Source organism: Amblyomma maculatum, chromosome 8 (assembly GCF_055883805.1).
Source record: "Amblyomma maculatum isolate TAMU_Amacu chromosome 8, ASM5588380v1, whole genome shotgun sequence".
Taxonomy (NCBI): Eukaryota; Metazoa; Arthropoda; class Arachnida; order Ixodida; family Ixodidae; genus Amblyomma; species Amblyomma maculatum.
In genome coordinates, this window is record NC_139351.1 from 80,729,030 (window position 1) to 80,748,244 (window position 19,215).

The 19,215-nt window shown below is 43.0% G+C and overlaps 2 protein-coding genes and 1 pseudogene across 2 annotated transcripts in view; 1 reads left to right on the forward strand and 2 right to left on the reverse strand.

Annotated features, from left to right (window-relative positions):
- Nucleotides 1-19,215, reverse strand: part of LOC146181587 (tRNA (cytidine(32)/guanosine(34)-2'-O)-methyltransferase-like) — a 308,502-nt gene that overhangs the window by 20,847 nt on the left and 268,440 nt on the right. The window lies entirely within an intron of this gene.
- On the forward strand, nucleotides 780-2,024 carry LOC146181588 (uncharacterized; annotated as a pseudogene).
- Nucleotides 2,472-4,000, reverse strand: LOC146181589 (uncharacterized; the record flags this gene model as incomplete). The annotated part of the gene is made up of 2 exons (XM_084577721.1): nucleotides 2,472-2,479; nucleotides 3,367-4,000. Coding segments are annotated over 2 exons (642 nt in total), but the record flags the coding sequence as incomplete, so codon positions are not given.

The following is a 19,215-nucleotide window of genomic DNA, read 5'->3' on the forward strand; positions in this document are numbered from 1 at the left end:
CACTGACCTCAAATTATCCTATCGTGTGCTATCTGCAGCACCCTTATTCCCACAAATTTCCTCGCCTCATTCACCTACCACTCTGCTACCCCCTATTATATTTGCCTTCTCTAGGAATACAACACCTCTAAGTATACAACAGTTGCATCTTGCCTGTACTCACCTATGGGGCTGAAACGTGGAGGCTAACCAAGAGAGTTCTACTTAAGTTGAGGACAACCCAGAGGGCTATGGAACGAAAAATGGTAGGGGTAACATTAAGAGATAGAAAGCGTGCAGAGTGGGTCAGAGAAATAACTCAAGTTAACGACATTCTAGTGGAAATTAAGAAGAAGAAATGGACATGGGCAGGACATGTAGTGCGAAGAAAGGATAACCGATGGTCGCTGAGGGTAACAAACTGGATTCCAAGGAAAGGAAAGCGTAGCAGGGGGCGGCAGAAAGTTAGGTGGGCGGATGAGATTAAGAAGTTCGCAGGGGTCAAGTGGATGCAGCTAGCACAGAACCGGGTTAAGTGGAGAGATATGGGAGAGGCCTTCGCCCTGCAGTGGGTATAATCAGGCTGATGATGATGATGATGATGATGTTTCAAAACTAGGTGGGTGCACGCAGCAATTTTAGTATTAAGGATAACACAAGTGTAAAATATCGAATAAAAGCACAAAGCATCCTCAATAAAAAAAAATTTGTTTCATTGTTTGGACACTTGTTATGCCACATTATTATTTTTGTGGCCTCTAAGTACAGCTGTATTCTTTCAACAGGTCTCAAGAAAAGACATGTCTACACAGTGGGAAGATCTTGGTCACAATGACCACACCTATTGTAAATCTGGTCTGCAGTATGCCTTTGGAAAGGGGCAAGTCTTGTCATCTAACCTGACAGAAGAGGACTGCCAATTTTATACAGGATTGTCAAAGCCCGCATTTGACAGCTTAGTCAATGCTGTAAAAGTTGAAAGCAGCAAGACGTTCTTAAGGCTCTCAGTAGAGGACCAGCTGCTGCTGACGCTAATGAGATTGCGGCTTGGTCTACTTTATGGGCATTTGTCAAGGATATTTGGCATATCAGTTTTATACGTGTAAAAACTGTTCATGCACACCTTATCTGTGCTGCACACGATCATGAAGAAGATTGTAGTGTGGCTGCCACGGTCGCTGATCAGAAACAGCATGCCAAAATCTTTCACCGAGAATGGCTACGAGAAAACAACCTGCATCATAGACTGCTCCGAGGTCTTCCTTCAGAGGCCAACGAAGCTCCTTGCTAGGGCTCAAACCTACAGCAGTTACAAAGCGCATAATACGGTCAAATTCCTGACCGCCATTGCACTGAATGGCTATGTGATGTTTGTGTCACCTGCGTATGGTGGAAGAGCTTCGGACAAATTTATAATGAGTGAAAGTGGTGTTGAAGATTTTCTAGGCCCAGGTGATGAAGTAATGGCTGACCGAGGATTTGTGCTAAGCACAAATCTTGAAAGTCAAGGTGTCAAGCTCAATGTGCCAGCTTTCACAAAAGGTAAGCACCAAATTTTGTTCTATTGCACACTATTCTTGCAGGCTAGTTGGTTCATGCCGAAGTCAATGACTGTGCGAATAGGACGAGGACAGGAGACCATGGATGCAGTGTACCCATGGTGTCGCATTTTCCGGCCTCTGGTCCTTGTATTTGCGCAGCTTTAGCCTTTTTCTTTCTCAGACTACACTAACCTGTTTGGTTTACCTACTGCTTCTTTACAGGAAAGTCTCAGCTCAGCGAAAGTGAAGTAACTCAAACCAGGAGAATTGCGTCGGTGCGCATACACGTCGAAAGGGCCATAAACAGAATCAAGACATTTAGAATATTCAAGCAAGCCCTGCCAATACGATCAAAGAAAACCATAAGTGACATGATATTTGTTTGTGCTGGCCTGTGCAATTTAAAGGGCCCCTTAATTGCAAGACATGTTGAAGAAAAGGATGAGTAAATGATCAACATTGTACTTCATCATAGTGTCTTTTTGGCAATAAACTTTATTGCATTGTGTGTTACGTGGCGAGAAATTCTTCACACGAAATGAACTGGCACATGCACTTGTCCAGTCCTGAAAAGTTCAACACTGCTGGGATCACAGTTCACATAATTTCATGTACTCCTTACACAATGAGAGCTTGCCATTTTCATGCTGCTTTTCGATTTCTGGCAACAGCTCACAAAAGTAGAACCTTTGTAGTCTTGGCACTTGAGCACGTACAAAAGTGCTTTCAAAAGGCACTGCTATGATTGCATCACTTTTCACTGTCCAGACACAAAAGTAGCAGAGTTTGCGCCCAGTACAATACATCTGGAACTGCACTTGCATGTAATACCCATTTGGGCCATTCTCTGCTAATATGTACTTATCGCCAACTTCCTTGACATCATATTTACCTGATTTTATTAGACCTACCGCATCCATCACGTATGGGCATTTCACTTCTAAAAGTGCATCAGCTGCCTGCAAAACACCGTCAGGTGAGGCAGACAGCCAAGGCATTGTTGCATGCACAACTGTGCCACTGTCACATTTAGCCCGGTTTTTTTTTTTTCGAAAACTGCTCACGGGCAACAGCCTCATATTTATGGCCGTGCTAAGTTGCAGCATTTCCAGAAAAGTTTGGTGACAACATGGTCATTACTGCAGCTTTACATGACGTTGTGCTCTTTTTTGGTACTCTTTTCACATTTGATGCCGTCAGCCTCAAGCAGCGAGCAACTTTCCAAAGTGGGCTGTCCTGTTCTCTCGTATTTTCTTCTAGGCATGCAGCAGCTCTTGGTGAAAGAACTATGAACTTTGCATAGAAGCTGTTGCACCGATCACAGCTCTCGGGCAGTGAACTGATGTCATCGTGGACGATGTGTTGCAAGCAAACACTTTCTTCGGCTGTTGGTGTGGGCTGGTGAGGTGCTGTGAAGGTTGCGTGCAGCAGTGTTCCTGAAAGTTAATGTAGACGAGCATGTCAGTGGAGTGAATGGAGTTCAATTAGCAAGCAAACACGGCTTCACAAGAGCTCAGTTTCAAAACATTTCTGATCTTTAGGATAAGAAACCAACATCGGTATTCTGCGGCGTACAAAATGTAAAACTACTAATTGCAACTACCGTTCATTGTCCACAGTAAAACGTGCTTTATGAAAGAATAGTGTTGGTGTTAGCCAGTTAAGCTACTTTCATCAATTAAAAAGCTATCCTTTCACACAGAACGGTGTTTTTTAAGCTGTTATGGTTGCAGCCAGTTAAGCCACTTGCCAATAACAAGAGATTCTTTCATACAGCACAGCAATTTTCTAAACTGTTATGATTCCGTAATGAGTAGTGAAATTTCGGAGATGCTATAAAGCATACCTGGTATGTTGAACAGCTCCGGGTAACCGGAGTCTTCATGAGACTTCCTGATTTCGGCTTCAGAAAGCAGCACTTGTGAATTTCGTGCTGGACGTTGCACAGTGGGATCAACAGTCTCTTTCTGAAGGTGGAAGCTAATTCCTTCAATTTCAGAGGGCTGGACGTTTCGTGTAGTGCCCTTGTTCCACTTCGCCGCTTCATCAGTACATGTCCTTCCGGTAAGGCCCCGGGCGACTGCGCAGTCTACTTTCCATAGCACAGCACCAACATGGCTACAGACTCTAGCTTGGCCAGCCATGCAGGTGCAGCCTGCACGTAGCACTTCGCCTTCCTTCGTTGCTGACACCCACACACGGTGAGGCTTGTTGTGAACAGCTTGTGATGGCCTGACGTCTGCCTTCAAGATCATAATGTCATTGTTGACTTTATGTAGGAGGACTTTTCCCACCCAGCCCGACTGTAAATAATTATATGATTGCAGGGACTTGTATGACCGTACTTCTCGCAGGTCACAGGCTTTCGAATGTAGCAAATAATATATGATATCTGGTCCTCTAATTTCGGGCCAATCCTTCATATCTTCTGTCCATTCTTTGATGTTGTCTGGGTGGTCGTAGACAAGGTTTTCTGCAAAGAAAAAGTGAAGTCAGTCATCTTCATGTTTCTATTAATTAAGGTGGGAGCAAAACGCCACTTTCTTTTTCACATGCCCATTTATGCTTCTGAAAACTTCCCTGGAAATAATTTGCTGAGTACGAACGAACATCAGAAATAATGCGCCGGTTAAGAAACATTTAACATTTCAGTCTAACAATATAAACACTGGCTCAATAATGGGATTTTGCTGAGCCATTTTGCGGCACGGCTGGGAGGGCGCCTGTGTTCTTGCGATGCCAGTGCACTTTAAAGATCCCCAGGTGGTCTTAACTATCCGTAGCTCTTTACTGCGGCGGCCCTAATAGCCCGAGTCGCTTTGAGGTGTTGAACCCCACATACCATATTTGCAAACAACTTGCGAGAAGCAAGCTCTTCGACCCAATACTTTCATGTATGTAGATGAAGCGGCTACGTTTGTTATTCTTCCAAGCACAACTTTTTTCAGTGTCTAAAAAAAAATGAAACAATGCTGAGAGTGGAACTCGTCGATAAAAAAACAATTCTGAGAGAGAAACTCGTCGATAAAAAAAAAAATTAAACAATGCTGTGAGAGAAACTCGTCGATAAAAAAAAATAAACAATGCTGAGAGAGGAACTCGTCGATAAAAAAAAATTAATGCCGAGAGAGGAACTCGTCGATAAAAAAAATTAAACAATGCCAAGAGAGGAACTCGTCGATAAAAAAAAATTAAACAATGCTGAGAGAGGAACTAGTCAATTTGTATATAACACTTCACAACAATCTGAGAAATTCATGGCTTATGAGGGATGTATGCAGCACTTTTGCCCGCCAAAATATTGTCTCGGCTTTCACCTGCGCCCTACGCGGCCCTGCACATAAAGCTCATTTCGAAACATAGCACCTGGCTGCATCAGTAACGCTCAGATCTGCGACCGCTGTCTCGCGCCGGTTCGCAGAATGTACCACACTACTCGAGCGTCACGCTTCCTTCTTTTGCTAAAATTGTTAAGAGCAACATGCGTTGCACCAGGTGCGATAAACAGGACGATTGAGCTCCTGCTTCTGCGTTGCATTGTGTGGGACAACCACCACATGTTTACCGACCGCTGTCATGCGTCGGCTGGCCGCCGGCGCCTCCTTGCCGAGAACTACGTACGCCTTTTGCTTTCGCTAGATCGGGCTACCCTCAACCGCGGAACGTAAAGATCAGATTTATTCCACGACTACAGTCACTGTGTGCAGCAGTAATAAATAAAAATACTTACCACTGACTAGCACGCCGGGCCTCGAACCCGACGCGTTTGACACCAATGCCGACGACGAAGCGCCGGATCCGCTGGCTGGGTTTGCGTTGGCCATTACTTCACACTGGTCGTTCGTGTGAGCATATGAATGGCGTATTAGGTCATGCGGCACAACAGAGGTGAAATGAAAGGAAGCAGTACGAAACATGGCGCCTTGAAGGGCACAAAACCGGTGTACGGCCGTCCGCCTCAGGTTCAGGTTTCACAAGCACAGTCCAAAATGGCGGCATAACCTGTTTCGACGCTAGACGTCGCCCATATCGGGCAATATGGCGCTACTGAAACGACGATTTGTGAAAAGGTCTATAAGCGGTCTGCCATTAAACTCTTAATTTGCTGCATAGTAACTTTATGCAATCTATGTGTGGCATGTTAATTTTTTTATTTAAACATTTTTCGCACGTGCAGCACATATGTCTGCTCTTTTATTGTCCCTAAACTCAATATGACTGGGCATCCAACAGAATTGTACCCTATCTGTTCGTTCTGTGACTTTTACTAAGTTGTGCGTAATGTTTTCTATCAGTAGTTCAACAGCCTTTTTGGAGCTTATTTCAGTGAATACGCTTAAATAATATGTGTAAACGATGCTGTTTTAGAAGTTCTCATTCAATATGAGACAGTCGCATTATTTTCTCCCGTTTGTCCTGTACAGTTGCACTAACAACATATTATTTACATCTTAGCTCTCTGCATAAAATGCGATGTAATTTCTATATTTTTTAGTGACAAGTATTCTTGTAAATATTGCTCATGTGGTGTGCGTGTTTCCTGAAATTGTGTTAGTGTGAGGTAGAAATCGTCTGGGAGGGTATAGTATGGTGCGAGTGATTCATTCCTTGGGGCAACACTTGACATTTCGCTCATCATTCCTAAGTCCTGGCACTTCTTTTCAAAGCGCATAAGAAGCGGCTTAATCAACCAAGGCTTGTTGTTGAAGATTGTCCTAGACGAACATTTCTTGGCTACTTAATAATCGAAATGTCTTGGCTGAGAGCGGACTTTAAGGATGTACCGTCTGTTGCAAAAGTTTGCAGCCCAACGCGCCGAGCGGAGGAGCAGTATCGTTCCCGAGAGGCGGCGCTGCGCCCGCCGGCGCTGCCGGGTGACGTAGCTATAAAGAGTGAGGAGGCTTGCTCTCTTCCCCTCATCCCGCGGTTGATATCGCACATCTTTGCTCTCAGCCGTGGGATGATGAGAAGAGAACAAGCCTCCTCACTCTTTATAGCAGCGTCACCAGGCAGCGCCAGCGGGCGCAGCGCCGCCTCTCGGGAGCGATACTGCTCCTCCGCCCGGCGCGTTGGGCTGCAAACTTCTGCAACAGACGGTACGTACCTAATAGTGCGGGTTGTCTAACTTTTAAGGCATCTTCATTTGTTTCTACATAAAGGCTGGTTATTGGGGATGCTTTGTACCAGATGTAACTGTATACCAAGATCCTGTCTGGTGTCTAGCCGTTTTAAGCAGCATGCACCAGCTGAGCGCACCAGGCATCGGTAAATCTGCAGAAGGCAGGCTATCAGACCCCCATCGATTCCGTTAGAGTACCATCAGGACGTTAAGGCCTTGGGCAGCTTTGTTTTTCAGGTTGTTCATATGAGGAAGAAATATAATTTTTTGTCTGATATGATACCTCATAGTTTATGTTCTTGTTTCACTGGTAATATGATCTGGTTGAGGTATAGCGTAGAGTCGGACTGTAAGCCGACTTATAAAAAAGCAATCTGGACTGTAAGCGATCTTATAAAAAGCAAGTGTCTCAAGTGTCTCAGTGAAAACAAAACGGCCGCTGTTCTTGAGGACAAAACATAAATCCATTGCTCTCGGCCCAGGTACATAGTTTATTTACTGGCATTTGTAGTTGTCTCACACAGGTTGATATGCTAGATGAAGTGCATGCTATTTTCAGGTCCTCTACGTAGATAGAGTACATTATCACTTTGGGAAGACTTAAGCTAAAGAATTCATTTTCACTACAAAGAGAGTTGTGCTTAAAATTTACACCTGCGACATACCATTTGTTGTGAAAGTCGTGGAGAATACTGTGCCTAACCGGACTTGCAATCTACGATTATTCAGAAAGTCGTTCAGTCTAGTCAGCATCCTACCACGAATACCTAGATTTGCCACGTCGCGGAGGAATCTGAACCTGCACGTGGTGTCGTCAGCCTTCTCCAGCTGTCGAAAACGACTCCGGTGCAGTGCTGCCTGTGGCTGAATGCCTCCAGAATTGTGTTTTCGAGACGGACTAGATGATCGGTTGTTGAAAACGGTATTTTAAACCCACACTGATGTGCATCGATAAGTTTTCGAGTTTCAAGAAATAAGGAAAGCTGGTGTTTACAGCGCTTTCGAAAGATTTTGCAATACAGCTGGTAAGGACCTGTCTGTCACTGCTAGGATTTGTTGGGGATTTACCTGACTTCAGAAAGGGTACTATTCTTGTTTTTTATAAGATTCTGGTTAAGAGCTTAGGGATATAGCTTAAAGATATAAAGGTAGGATATTAGGTGTCCTCCATAAACATGATTCTTAATGAAAAGGCTGGCGTACCCATTCCACGTAAATCGTGTATTCTACAGAGCTTCCCGCTACTGTGATCCTCTCTGTGATAGTATCATCAGAAACACCAAAATTAGTGGCACCTCGCAATAGCAACGTAGGAATAAGATTTTAGCCGATAATTCTGTCATTTCATGTGATAGAAGAACGTGCTTCAGATTTTCTATGTAACTGAGACGGTTTGTGGGCATTGAGGTGCTGCTCTTAAATTGATAAACCAAACTGGCTTAGGCTAAGGCACTAAAGGTACAAACCCAAGCATCTATAGTTGCATCAGGTCCGACTGCGAATACAGTCTTTGAGGGTTCCGCTGCGTTAGTAACGATGATTTGGGCTCACTGGGTTTCTCGGCGATCTCGTCCATCGGGCGAGATTTCCAGGCTTGCATGTGTAGGAAATGCATAGCCGTTTCGGTGGACGATCATGCATTGAAAATAAATGAGCCATACAAATATTTATTTGTTCGGCCACGGTAGCAGCTACTCACCACGGAGCCCATCAATTAAGGGGACGCGACAAGAACTTTGATATAAGTCATGCCTACGCCAGCCATACACCGTTACTATAACCAAATATGGCAGAGCTTAGGGCAGTTTTCCCACACAAGGTCACCACTAGTCGCCTAGAAGTCGGAAGAAACAAAGAAGGTAGTAGAACACAGGACAGTTGTAAGAAAGAGGATAGAAAATCAAAAGATGGAAAGCGAAAGATATGAAAAGGCGGCTGCCGGATTCCCCCGGGTGTGTCAGCCCGGAAGTGCTGTCTTTGGGAAGCGTGGACCAAAGTGGTGTGTTGCCTTCACCGAAGAGCCGTAAAGGTCCAAACACTCAGCATCGGCTCAACCACCAGGATCCCCTTTTCCCCACACACGGCGATGCCCCGCATGGCTAAGCGTGGGTGATCCGGGCCCGTGGTGTCACACAGTACTTGCAAACCTCTGATTTAACAGATCCCCCTGCGGAGTGGCAGCAAAGCAGCTGTTCATTTGGAAAACACTCCTCTCATAGCGGTGGCTCCTCAAGCAACGAAACCGGCTTGAGAAGTGTTTCGCATCAAAAAAATTCCCAGAATTGATGAGGGCGTCGACCTTTGCCTGTTCAGGAATCAAAATATTTACTAACGCCATATTGAAGCTGCGGTTCCTTTCTAAGACTCCCATGAAGTGGTGTGCTTTTACATCTATGTCTTATATCGACGAGCAATTTTCGGAGGTGAGATAAGCTACAAGTGTTTAGAAACTACCGTCATCTAGTGTCAAAAACCGTTTAGGTTTCCAGCTTCGGAAAGTCAGAAGCAGTACAGCTGAATAATCCCTTGTGTTTGTGTAGTACACTCTGGCTACTTTTAACACATAGTCATACTGGGCGACACAATAGCAAAAACGTCTTAGCTAACAGAATATTGCTTGTCCTCCTACATCATGACTGTCCTGCTCTTGCATTATGAACACACGTTTACCTATACCTCGCCAACTCAGATATAATACAGAAAATAGATCTTACTGTGAAAGGACCATTAGGGTTGCAAAAAGGCACAGCAAAATCATCGTCAACTTCATCCTAATACTTTACACGTCATACTGCACAGCCTGTTTTCGGCATGGAGACAAAACACTTGCCTCTTCTGACGTTAACATTAACATTTGAACACGAAACATGTCTCTTGTTCAAAGTCAATACCTCTTTTGTAATCTTTCCTTGCATGATAAAAAAATGATCCGTCGTGCAGCTTTCCTAATACAATAAAGCAGTGCATTAAATAGGGAACACATACTAAAGCGCTTATATGAGACATAAATATCCTCTTTCTGCATATGTTTCAATATTAATTACCTCATTTCTTTGTTCCACGCTTTATTATTCATGAGTACTGCCAACTAGGCAATCGAAATACACCCTCAAGAGGCTGGGCCAGATTTCTTACTCTTATATATGCATCATCCTTAGGGTTGCAGCCACTAGTGCCACTGGAAATTCTAGATATGGTATCAAACATCATTATTTTTAATACGCCGTTACTCTTCGTCGTTACGATTTTCACCAAGACAGAAACTGGCTTATGCGGATGGGCATTTTTCCGCGCTGAAGTGCTGACAAATACAATTGTAAAGGGAGAATTCATACCAAGCGTTATTTGAGGAAAACTTATCAAAGGGGCTCCCCTTTGACGTTGACGGCCTTGAATTTTGCAAATATTTACAGTCAAAACCAAAAGTCAATACGTTGACCTACGTAATTTAGTTAATTAATTGTCTATTCATCACGCTGTACAATATTCCACCTTGCGATCAAATCTTTCTGTAGAGACACATATTAGATTTGTGTTTAAAGCTTAATAGATTCAAACAATGTCACTTTAAAAAAATCAATATGTGAAAGCCAAGTAAACGACCTTATAGGAGCGTATTCATGACGTTCGGCGTCCCAACTAAACTAGGAATTGGGAAACCGTATAAAAAGCGCTACCTTTGACATTGACGGCCTTGAATTTTGCAAATATATCCAATAAAAATCATAAGTAAGAGTTTAACTCGTAAGTTTAATTAATAGTCCATTCATCATGCTTCACAACGTTCGGCTGTGTGGCACCATCCTCCTGTGGAGACACACATTGGGTTTGTGTTTGGAACATAATAAATTCAAACGACGATCCCCAGTCGGAAAAAACTACAGAAAATTTTTTGATGTTACGACAGAATTTCTGTGCGGTTTTTGACGGGAAACCTGTTGTGACAACAGAACATTCTGTAGTAACATCAGAAATTTCTGTATTTACAACAGAAAAGTGCAACAGAACTACAGACAACAGAAATATACCACAGAAAATCTACAGAACTACAGAAAAGTGCTACAGAACTTCAGAAAAATCTGATGGTTACGACAGAACTACAGGATATTTTGTCGTATTTTTGACACAGTTCTGTAGTTTTTTTCTCGACTGGGGACATTTTTTTAAAATGCAATTATTGAAAGCCAACTGAAGGGGCATACAGATGCGATTTTTGACGTTCAATATCTCGAGTTAGACTGGAGGTTAAAACTTAGAGGATGCACTTCTGATGTAGACGGCCTTGAATCTTGAAAATGTTGTCCGTCCAAATCAAAACTGAAAAAGCTAAGCATAGTAAAGCTCTATTATACTCGACATAAACTATGCAACGCTGTAACGTTTCCGCTGCTGTGACACTGAATATCAACTACATATTGATACAACGACTCCGTTGCTTTAACGGTGCTCGACATTCGCATTGAGTAGAGCTCTCGCTTTGAAAGGTGTGCAATAGAAATGTAGCGCTCAGCACCCAATTCTTTATTCGACACAACGCACGACAATAAGGCGTGTATTTTGAGAGCAGACAAATTGGCTTTTTCAAGGTCCGCTGCATGGCAATTCCATTACGGTATTTCGTCATTGCAATTATTGAGCCAAAGCTCAGATGCTTCTTCAAAGTCACAGATAGGACAAATAATTCACGAAGCAGAATTCCAGTTCGTTTAATCATGCCGTCACTGACAATAACTACATATGTATTCTATCAAAAATCATGGTACATGATTAAGTACATCCTGTGCCGGCTATCCAATGCAAGAACCACGCAAATTAAGTCTTTTTTTCAGATGTTTTCATGGCGGTTGAAATGAAAAGTTTGTTGAAACCACGATTGCGATTATGTGTTCAGAAAAAACACGTGATGTATAGACCACTATATATAGGTTCTGTAACGAACGTCAGAGGACACAGTGAGTGTGCAAAGAACATTGTTAAATTTACACGTCACACTAAATTTGCAACGGAGTGGCGTCCGTGTGCTGTACGATGTCAGTGCACGTTAAAGAACCCCAGGTGGTCGAAATTTCCGGAGTCCTCCACTACGGCGTCTCTCATAGCCTTAGTCGCTTTGGGGCGTTAAACCCCACAAACCAAACCAAACCTAAATTTGCAAGCTGTGAATGTGGTGGCAACGAAAACATGAGCAGTCGATAATCTCTAAACATATTTTTGTTGCAAGAAACATGTTGCAGGTGCTACAGCTTACTGACAAGGGATGCGAGTCAAATATCTGATTGTCAGTAAGCAGATTTTCCAATTTTGAAATCTAACGTCCGACGAAAACTCGTCTGCTCGGGTAGTAAATTCATGTATTGAAGGGGTCATGAAGCTTATTTTGGAATACTTATTCCCGATATGCCAAGCAACTAAACCTCCCAGTTTCAACTAATATTTTCGTTTCTTCGCTAACCGCTTACTGGCCTGGCCAACGGCATAGCCGGTGACGACATAAGCCGATGCCGGTTCATCTGCTGCATGTTCTCTGCACGAGCAGGGTAAACCACCGTTGCGCTATTAGTTACGCGCGAAGCCGATGTGGAAGGCCAAACAGCAGTCATGTTGTGGACCACGGTTACCGCAAAGTGCTTTTAGATCTCCGATACCGCTTTTAACCTAGATAGCGGCGCCGGATACAGCTGCTTTCGTATTCGTGCGTCGGCGCACGAATACGAAAGCAGCTGGAGCTCGCCCGCTCGAACACACTATATACTGAAACACGTCTCAAAAGCAACACAAAAAATGCGCAGAGTGCCGTCCGATGATGGTTTTGCACAATCTTCAAGTACCACCCGACATCGCAGCAGCATGGTGTATAAGGTGCGGTGCGCTATACATCGAGGCACCCAATACCCCACCCCGTCTTAGCACCATCGTTTGCGCTGCTCGTTGTCAAGCCCATTGTCAGCCGCATCATGAAAGTAGACAATAAGCTTATGAGGCTTACAGCACAGGATGCCGTAAGCTTGCAGCAATGGTGCCACCCGTGAGCGCGGCTGACAATGCCGCTCTTGCCGTCTGCTTCTCTGTAATCGTCGCTAGGCCTACATCCCACGGATTTTATCTTCATCTAAGGCTGTTCTATACGCTGATGACACAGCAGTAATATTTTCAGGCAAGTTACTTTTAGAATTCGAAGCAGTTATTAATTCCGAAGCATGTCGAATAAAGGAATAATTTAACTGCAATAAATTCACGCTAAATAAATCAAAAACAAAATTTGCTTTATTTCGTCCCAGAACTAAGTTCTTTAACTCTCAATATTTTAACTGAAGGAGCAGCCTTGGAGGAGACAGAATCAATAAAATATTTAGGCATTACAATTGACAACCAGTTAAACATTAAAGAACACATTACACATGTTTGTTCAAAACTTGCTTCAGCTTGTTATACTCTTTTTCGAACACGAATATATTTCTGTACCTGTATATTAATAATGGTTTATTTTGCCGTATTTCATTCCCACCTTATCTATTGCACCGAGTCTTGGGCATTCACGTTTAAAACATATTTAGATCCCATCATTCGTCTTCAAAAAAGAGCCGTACGCATAATGACTTTCTCGCATTAGTACTCTTATACACCTTTATTGTTCTCAGAGCTTCATATCCTCCCTTTTACTCTCGCGTCAGAAATAAAAGTTTACCGTGTAGTAAATGTCATTCTCCTGAATGCTCACTCTAAACCAATTACATTATTTGTTTCACCCAACAGGAACACCAGAAATGCAAGCAACATAACCTTTAACCTTCCTATCACAAGAAACTTTTACGGCCAGCGCCTAATACAGTATGTCGGTGTAAAATTATGGAATATTTCACTTCAAATTAAAATGGCAAATAACTTTTTATTTTCCATCAAAACATTTTATTTTGACAGAATTATATTATTATAACACTAAATAAAATAGATACGAAATGCTTCCATTTCTGCCGCTACCAAATGTGGATGTCCTCGTTGTGTTCATTTTCCTGAGATAGGGAACTGTATTCCATAATTTCTCAATTATGAAAGTCGCCTGCAATAATTTGTGCATGTGCATGCCTGTTTTTCATTTCTTTGCTGTTACGTATTTTATTTTTTTTTATTGCGTGTGTATAAGTTTGAACACATTTGTTACACGTCCTTTAGCGTGTCTCCACAGCTGTCTATATGTATGTATGTATGTATGTATGTATGTATGTATGTATGTATGTATGTATGTATGTATGTATGTATGTATGTATGTATGTATGTATGTATGTATGTATGTATGTATGTATGTATGTATGTATGTATGTATGTATGTATGTATGTATGTATGTATGTATGTATGTATGTATGTATGTATGTATGTATGTATGTATGCATGCATGCATGCATGCATGTATGTATGTATGTATGTATGTATGTATGTATGTATGTATGTATGTATGTATGTATGGGCCTAAACTAGCTTCGGCTTGTGGCCCATTTTTTGCAATTTGTACATCTTATTGAAATAAAATGATTGAAATGAAAAAAATTTTCAGTATCGAAGCCACAGCGGATGGCACTTTGTAAGTTATCAGCGAGGCGTTTTATGGAACAAGCCACTCGATCATTAAACCTCCTATCAACCCCATTGTTTTCTAGTGATAATAATAATTGGTTGTATTATTATCACTAGAAAACAATGGGGTTGATAGGAAGTTTAATGATCGAGTGGCTAGCTTCATAAAGCGCCTCGCTGATAGCTTACAAAGTGCCATCCGCTGTGGCTTCGATACTGAACAATTTTTTTCATTTCAATCATTTTATTGCAATAAAATCCACAAATTGCAAAAAAATGTTGAGTCAATAGCCGAAGCTAGTTTAGGCCCGTACATGCATACATACATATACACAGCAGTGGAGACAGGCTAAAGGACGTGTAACAAATGTGTTCAAGCTTATACACACGCAAACGTAACAATCAATGAGCACACAAAGTAAAGCACAAAAAAAAATAAAATACATAGGAGCAAAGGAAATTATTTTGGCAACGCCTTAGTAGCGGAGCTAGCGGACAAGAACACGGGCGCCGCGCCGGCAGAAACTGCTATGCGTCTGTAAGCGAAAACTCCCATCGTATGGGTTAACGTTTCTCAAAGAACATTTATTTGTTACATTTACTTTTGCGGGCCTAAATTTATTGCGAGAAAAGCACATTTTAGCATGCTTTTCTGGCTCAGGCGCAAGGGATCTGCCATATCGCTGGCACGGACGGCTTCGTGGTCTCAACTTAGTCACTGTTTTGAACATAACGAATGCTAGGGCGCTCAAATTTCTGAAATAAAACAGTGAGGTCCAGTATTACCTGCCAGGCTACTAAACTGCAATCTATTTATGACCATGAAATTATTGATTGATTGATTGGTTGATTGATTGATTGATTGATTGATTTATTTGTAAGAAGGGAAAGGCGCGGTAACTGTCTCACTTGGTTTTGTGGACACCTCAACCGCGCCGTAAGGGAAGTAAGGAAGGTGGGAGTGAAAGTGGAAAGAGAGAAAGAGGAGCCGTAGTGGAGGGCTACGGAGTAATTTCGACTACCTGGGGAGCCCGTTTTTCTTCTAGAGTAAGGGGCTTTCGTTTGGCATTCATGGTTAAACAGCACGCGTACGCACGCCTTCGAGCTAGAACAATGGGCTGCCAACGCTCAAGCGCTGGCTATAGCTGGCTAAACAAGCAAAGCCAGCCATGTATTCTGATGGCAGAGAGCTCATTTAGGCATTCATTTCCATGTAAAGCTAAATTAAGGCCCCCTTTCGCCACGCGGTGAAGGAGCGTAGATCCCAACAAAAAAAAAATGTGCAATTAAAAGTTTGGGTTGTACTTGAAGTGCTCAGTCTGACCTGGGAGGTACAGAATGGCGCCGAAGAAAATGATCGCAAAAATTAAATGCGCACTGCGTCTAATTGGTTAAGCTGCAGAGCATTTACAATGGATTGAACGGCGATTCGGTGAGGGATTGTAATAAAATTAATACACTGAATACTGCGTTTATGGGACGTTCATTCGAGTGGTACTCTATTATATTATTGTCTCACAAGCCAGTGTCTTGAGTTATTAAGTATGATAACACACCAAAAATCCCTGCTGTGCTCATGTCGAACAAAGCGGACAGTTAGAAACGGACGGCGAGACGTGGTTTCTGCGGCGCTGGCACCTGCGCTTCAATGTTGTACAGGGGAGCAGACTTGAGATGCTTGTCGTCCTTTATTAGAACCCGCCCCCCCCCCCAACCCCCCATCCCTCCCGTCTATTGTTTTCCCCTCTCTGGGGAATCATGTTTTTCAGTTTATTATGTATATGTACCATAGAGTGTTTTGTATAGTACTTTGGTCTGTGAGTAATATGCGTTTTAGTACGTATGTATGTACCCAATAAATTCTCTTTACACAGAAGCATCGAGAATGGGCGCTCTTATTATGCTCTTACCCGCTCTCACGATTATTATGTTTCGCACATGTATAGTAAAGACGATCAACTTGGGACGTTCCCGTGGACACCTGACCCGTGCCGTAAGGGAAGGGGGAAGCTGGGAATGAATGTGGATAGGGAGAAAGAAATGCTATAATGGAAGGATAGAGAAAATTTCAAGGCGCGTAGTACAGCCTCCGAATATAAAAGGAAAAGCTCGCTAGAGCAGTGACGCTCGATTCCAAAACACGCGCTGCACAGTGTCACGTGGTGGTCTAAGCCCGACCGTGGCGGGTTTGCTTCAGTGGAGTCAATACCCAAAGGCATGTGTGTAGTGCTCGATTTCAATGCGCGCAAAGTCCCCTGGATGGTCGATATTATTCCCGAGTCCACTACGGCAGCTCTTTCAAACCACGCTTATTCCTGAGGCGAAGAATTAGAAGGGTTCAACGCTGCTGAACCGAATATGAAGCGAAAACATGAGCTGCGGGTGCCCGAGCGTCCTTCTGTTACGCGCAGCGCCATCTCGTGGACCACGGACACGGCACACAGCGACGAGCGGTTAGACCTGGCATAGTATTGCTTTCGCAATAAAACAAGGCGCCTGTTCGCGCTCATTAATACTTAGCACAGGTAAACACTGAACCGTATTTGGAATTTTCAAGCATTTCTGGGGAGGATTCCTCGAAGAAATACTTCAAAAGAATTTACGGCACAACCAATCAAATTTACCAGCTTCTCTACCATTACAGCTGCTAGCCGCATATGCGGCCGCCGAGACACAGCCTTCAGCGAGGTACTTCAGTGGGCGTCCTCTCCTCTAGCCGGGTTCTGCGAATGATATTGGCTTTGCTCTCGGCTCCATTAAAACTTATGAGATGCTGTGTCGCAGCTGCTAACACACACCAAGCTCGCTGCCGTGCTTGTCATGCTACCAGAGCTCCAGCCCACCTACTCGGCCACGTCGGTACGCTTACGTTCCGCCTGAAGGGTGTGACACGATAGCGGCCTTTAGTCCCCCCCCCACCCCCGATTGCTACCGCACTGAGCAATCAAATGTGGATGCACGAAACTCACCTCCGAATGCAGGACATTGACCAAAAACGTAGCGTTGCCTCTCTCTCTCTCTATGAAATCGAGGAGGAGCGCAGCTTGTGTAGGGTGCACCCTACAAAAGTTCCGCGCTGAGAAATGAAACGAAGACATTGCGCACTTTGCAGTGCCAGCCCGCCATCTGTTGGGGCAGCGGCCTACATACACTTGCAGGGTTCAGGCGAGTGCCGCATGCCGGCGTCATTTTGTCACGTCAAGAAATTAGTGTATGGAATGCCAAAATTCCCGAGCCGGGTATGTAAAGCACGCTCGGCTGTATATTTGGCTTTGGCGCGCTCTACCTGGAGTCACAAAGACAGCCGGTGTCATAAAGCGCTCCTCTTCTCTCGGAGGTTCGCTGACAGGCTCCTGTTGGCTTCCTGAAAGATCGATACGTTGTTCCTGGTAACCTCCCGGAAGGATCGATGTCGTAGCTCACAGTATCATCTCGTGTTTGAGCGCCAAACATTGTAGGGTAAGCCAGTTAATTCTACACTGTAAACCACTTTGCACCCTTAAGGGCGCATCGTCAGTATAACACCCTTAAAAAGCCCATGGTTTTCATGAAAATGGGTGTTTTGATTTATTTACACCCATTTTACCCCCATTATGAATTTCTGGGGTGTTCAAGGGGTGAACTTATCAAAATGCTCCCCAACGATCTTCAGAGATGTAAGGGTGTTCTTGATTTTTTCATCAACAATAATGAAACTTTCAGGAAAAGGGGATTCATCATTGCAGATTACGTTTGTAGAATGTGCAAGACAATGACGACGACACCCATGGCCGCCGCTAGTCACCTTCGTCACTATAGTAAAGCTGCCTCTATTACATACAGCTGCAAAATAGCATGTATAAGTTAACATTATTTTGAGAATGCTGTCAATTTAGATAATTTATTTTAATACTTGAACCACATTTCGCCTTTTATTATTGTTGTTGACGTCATGTTTGAGGGTATGCAAACCTATCCAATTTATCGTCACGAACTGCCATTCTTAATTTTCTAAAAACCTGAACATCGCCTGACACCTTATCTTTAAGGCTACTCTGATAACCACCCATCGAACTTTAATATACAACCAGCAGTTCTTTGCCATTAGGGTCATGACTGTTGAGAAAAAAGTAAGGGATGTATTGGTAACTAATTTTTTATGTGGGACTGAAACTTAAGTTGTCAACTAAACAAAGGACTGTGATATCATTTCCAATGGCTGACGGTATATCCTAGCCGTAGGGATTGACATCACCTCCGTCTTGTGTAATTGGTCGTAACACCTCTATCCCTATATATCCATCCTTCAGGGAAGTGTATATTCTTTTTTTTATAATCCAGTCAAGTGTTGTTCTTGCGTTTCTATTTTCCCTGTTCTTGCACCGGCCAATTCCATAGTAATCACAATAATTAGAATGTATTGATGTGTTTAACTTATGTGAAAAGAAGCCAAAATTCTGCTTTGGGTCTGAAGTTCCAAGTTGAGGAGACTCTAATATCATTCTCTTCGATCTTAAGTGCCCTTCACAAATCAGGTAAAATGACAAGCAGTGGCGTAGCCAGAAATACATTTTGGGGTCTGGTATATGCAGCTGGCCATAAAAATGGGGGAAAAAGACAAAAAGATAGGGGGATGCTGTGCTCAGAAAATTTATAAGGTGTTCTAACACTGCCCCCCCCCTCAATACGCCATTGGTGACAAAATTCTGTAATTAGAACACTTGCAACATAGCTTTAAAAGTATCAGTTTTAATATCAAAACCAATTATTTTCAAGAATACAAAATGTAAAAGTGCAGATAATAAAAGTAATAATACCGTTTATTTTTTTTCATCATGGTGATGGGGAAGCAGGGAGAAAAGATCGAGCCCCCCCATAGAAAATGGAAAGTAAAAGTACATATACAAAGCAGTGCAGCATTCGTAAAAAAAAGAAGGTACATTCGACAAGACATTGCTCTCAAAGGTAGCATATAAAAATATTGACAAGAACCAGCACATTATTAGACATGAACAGAGAGTTGGTAA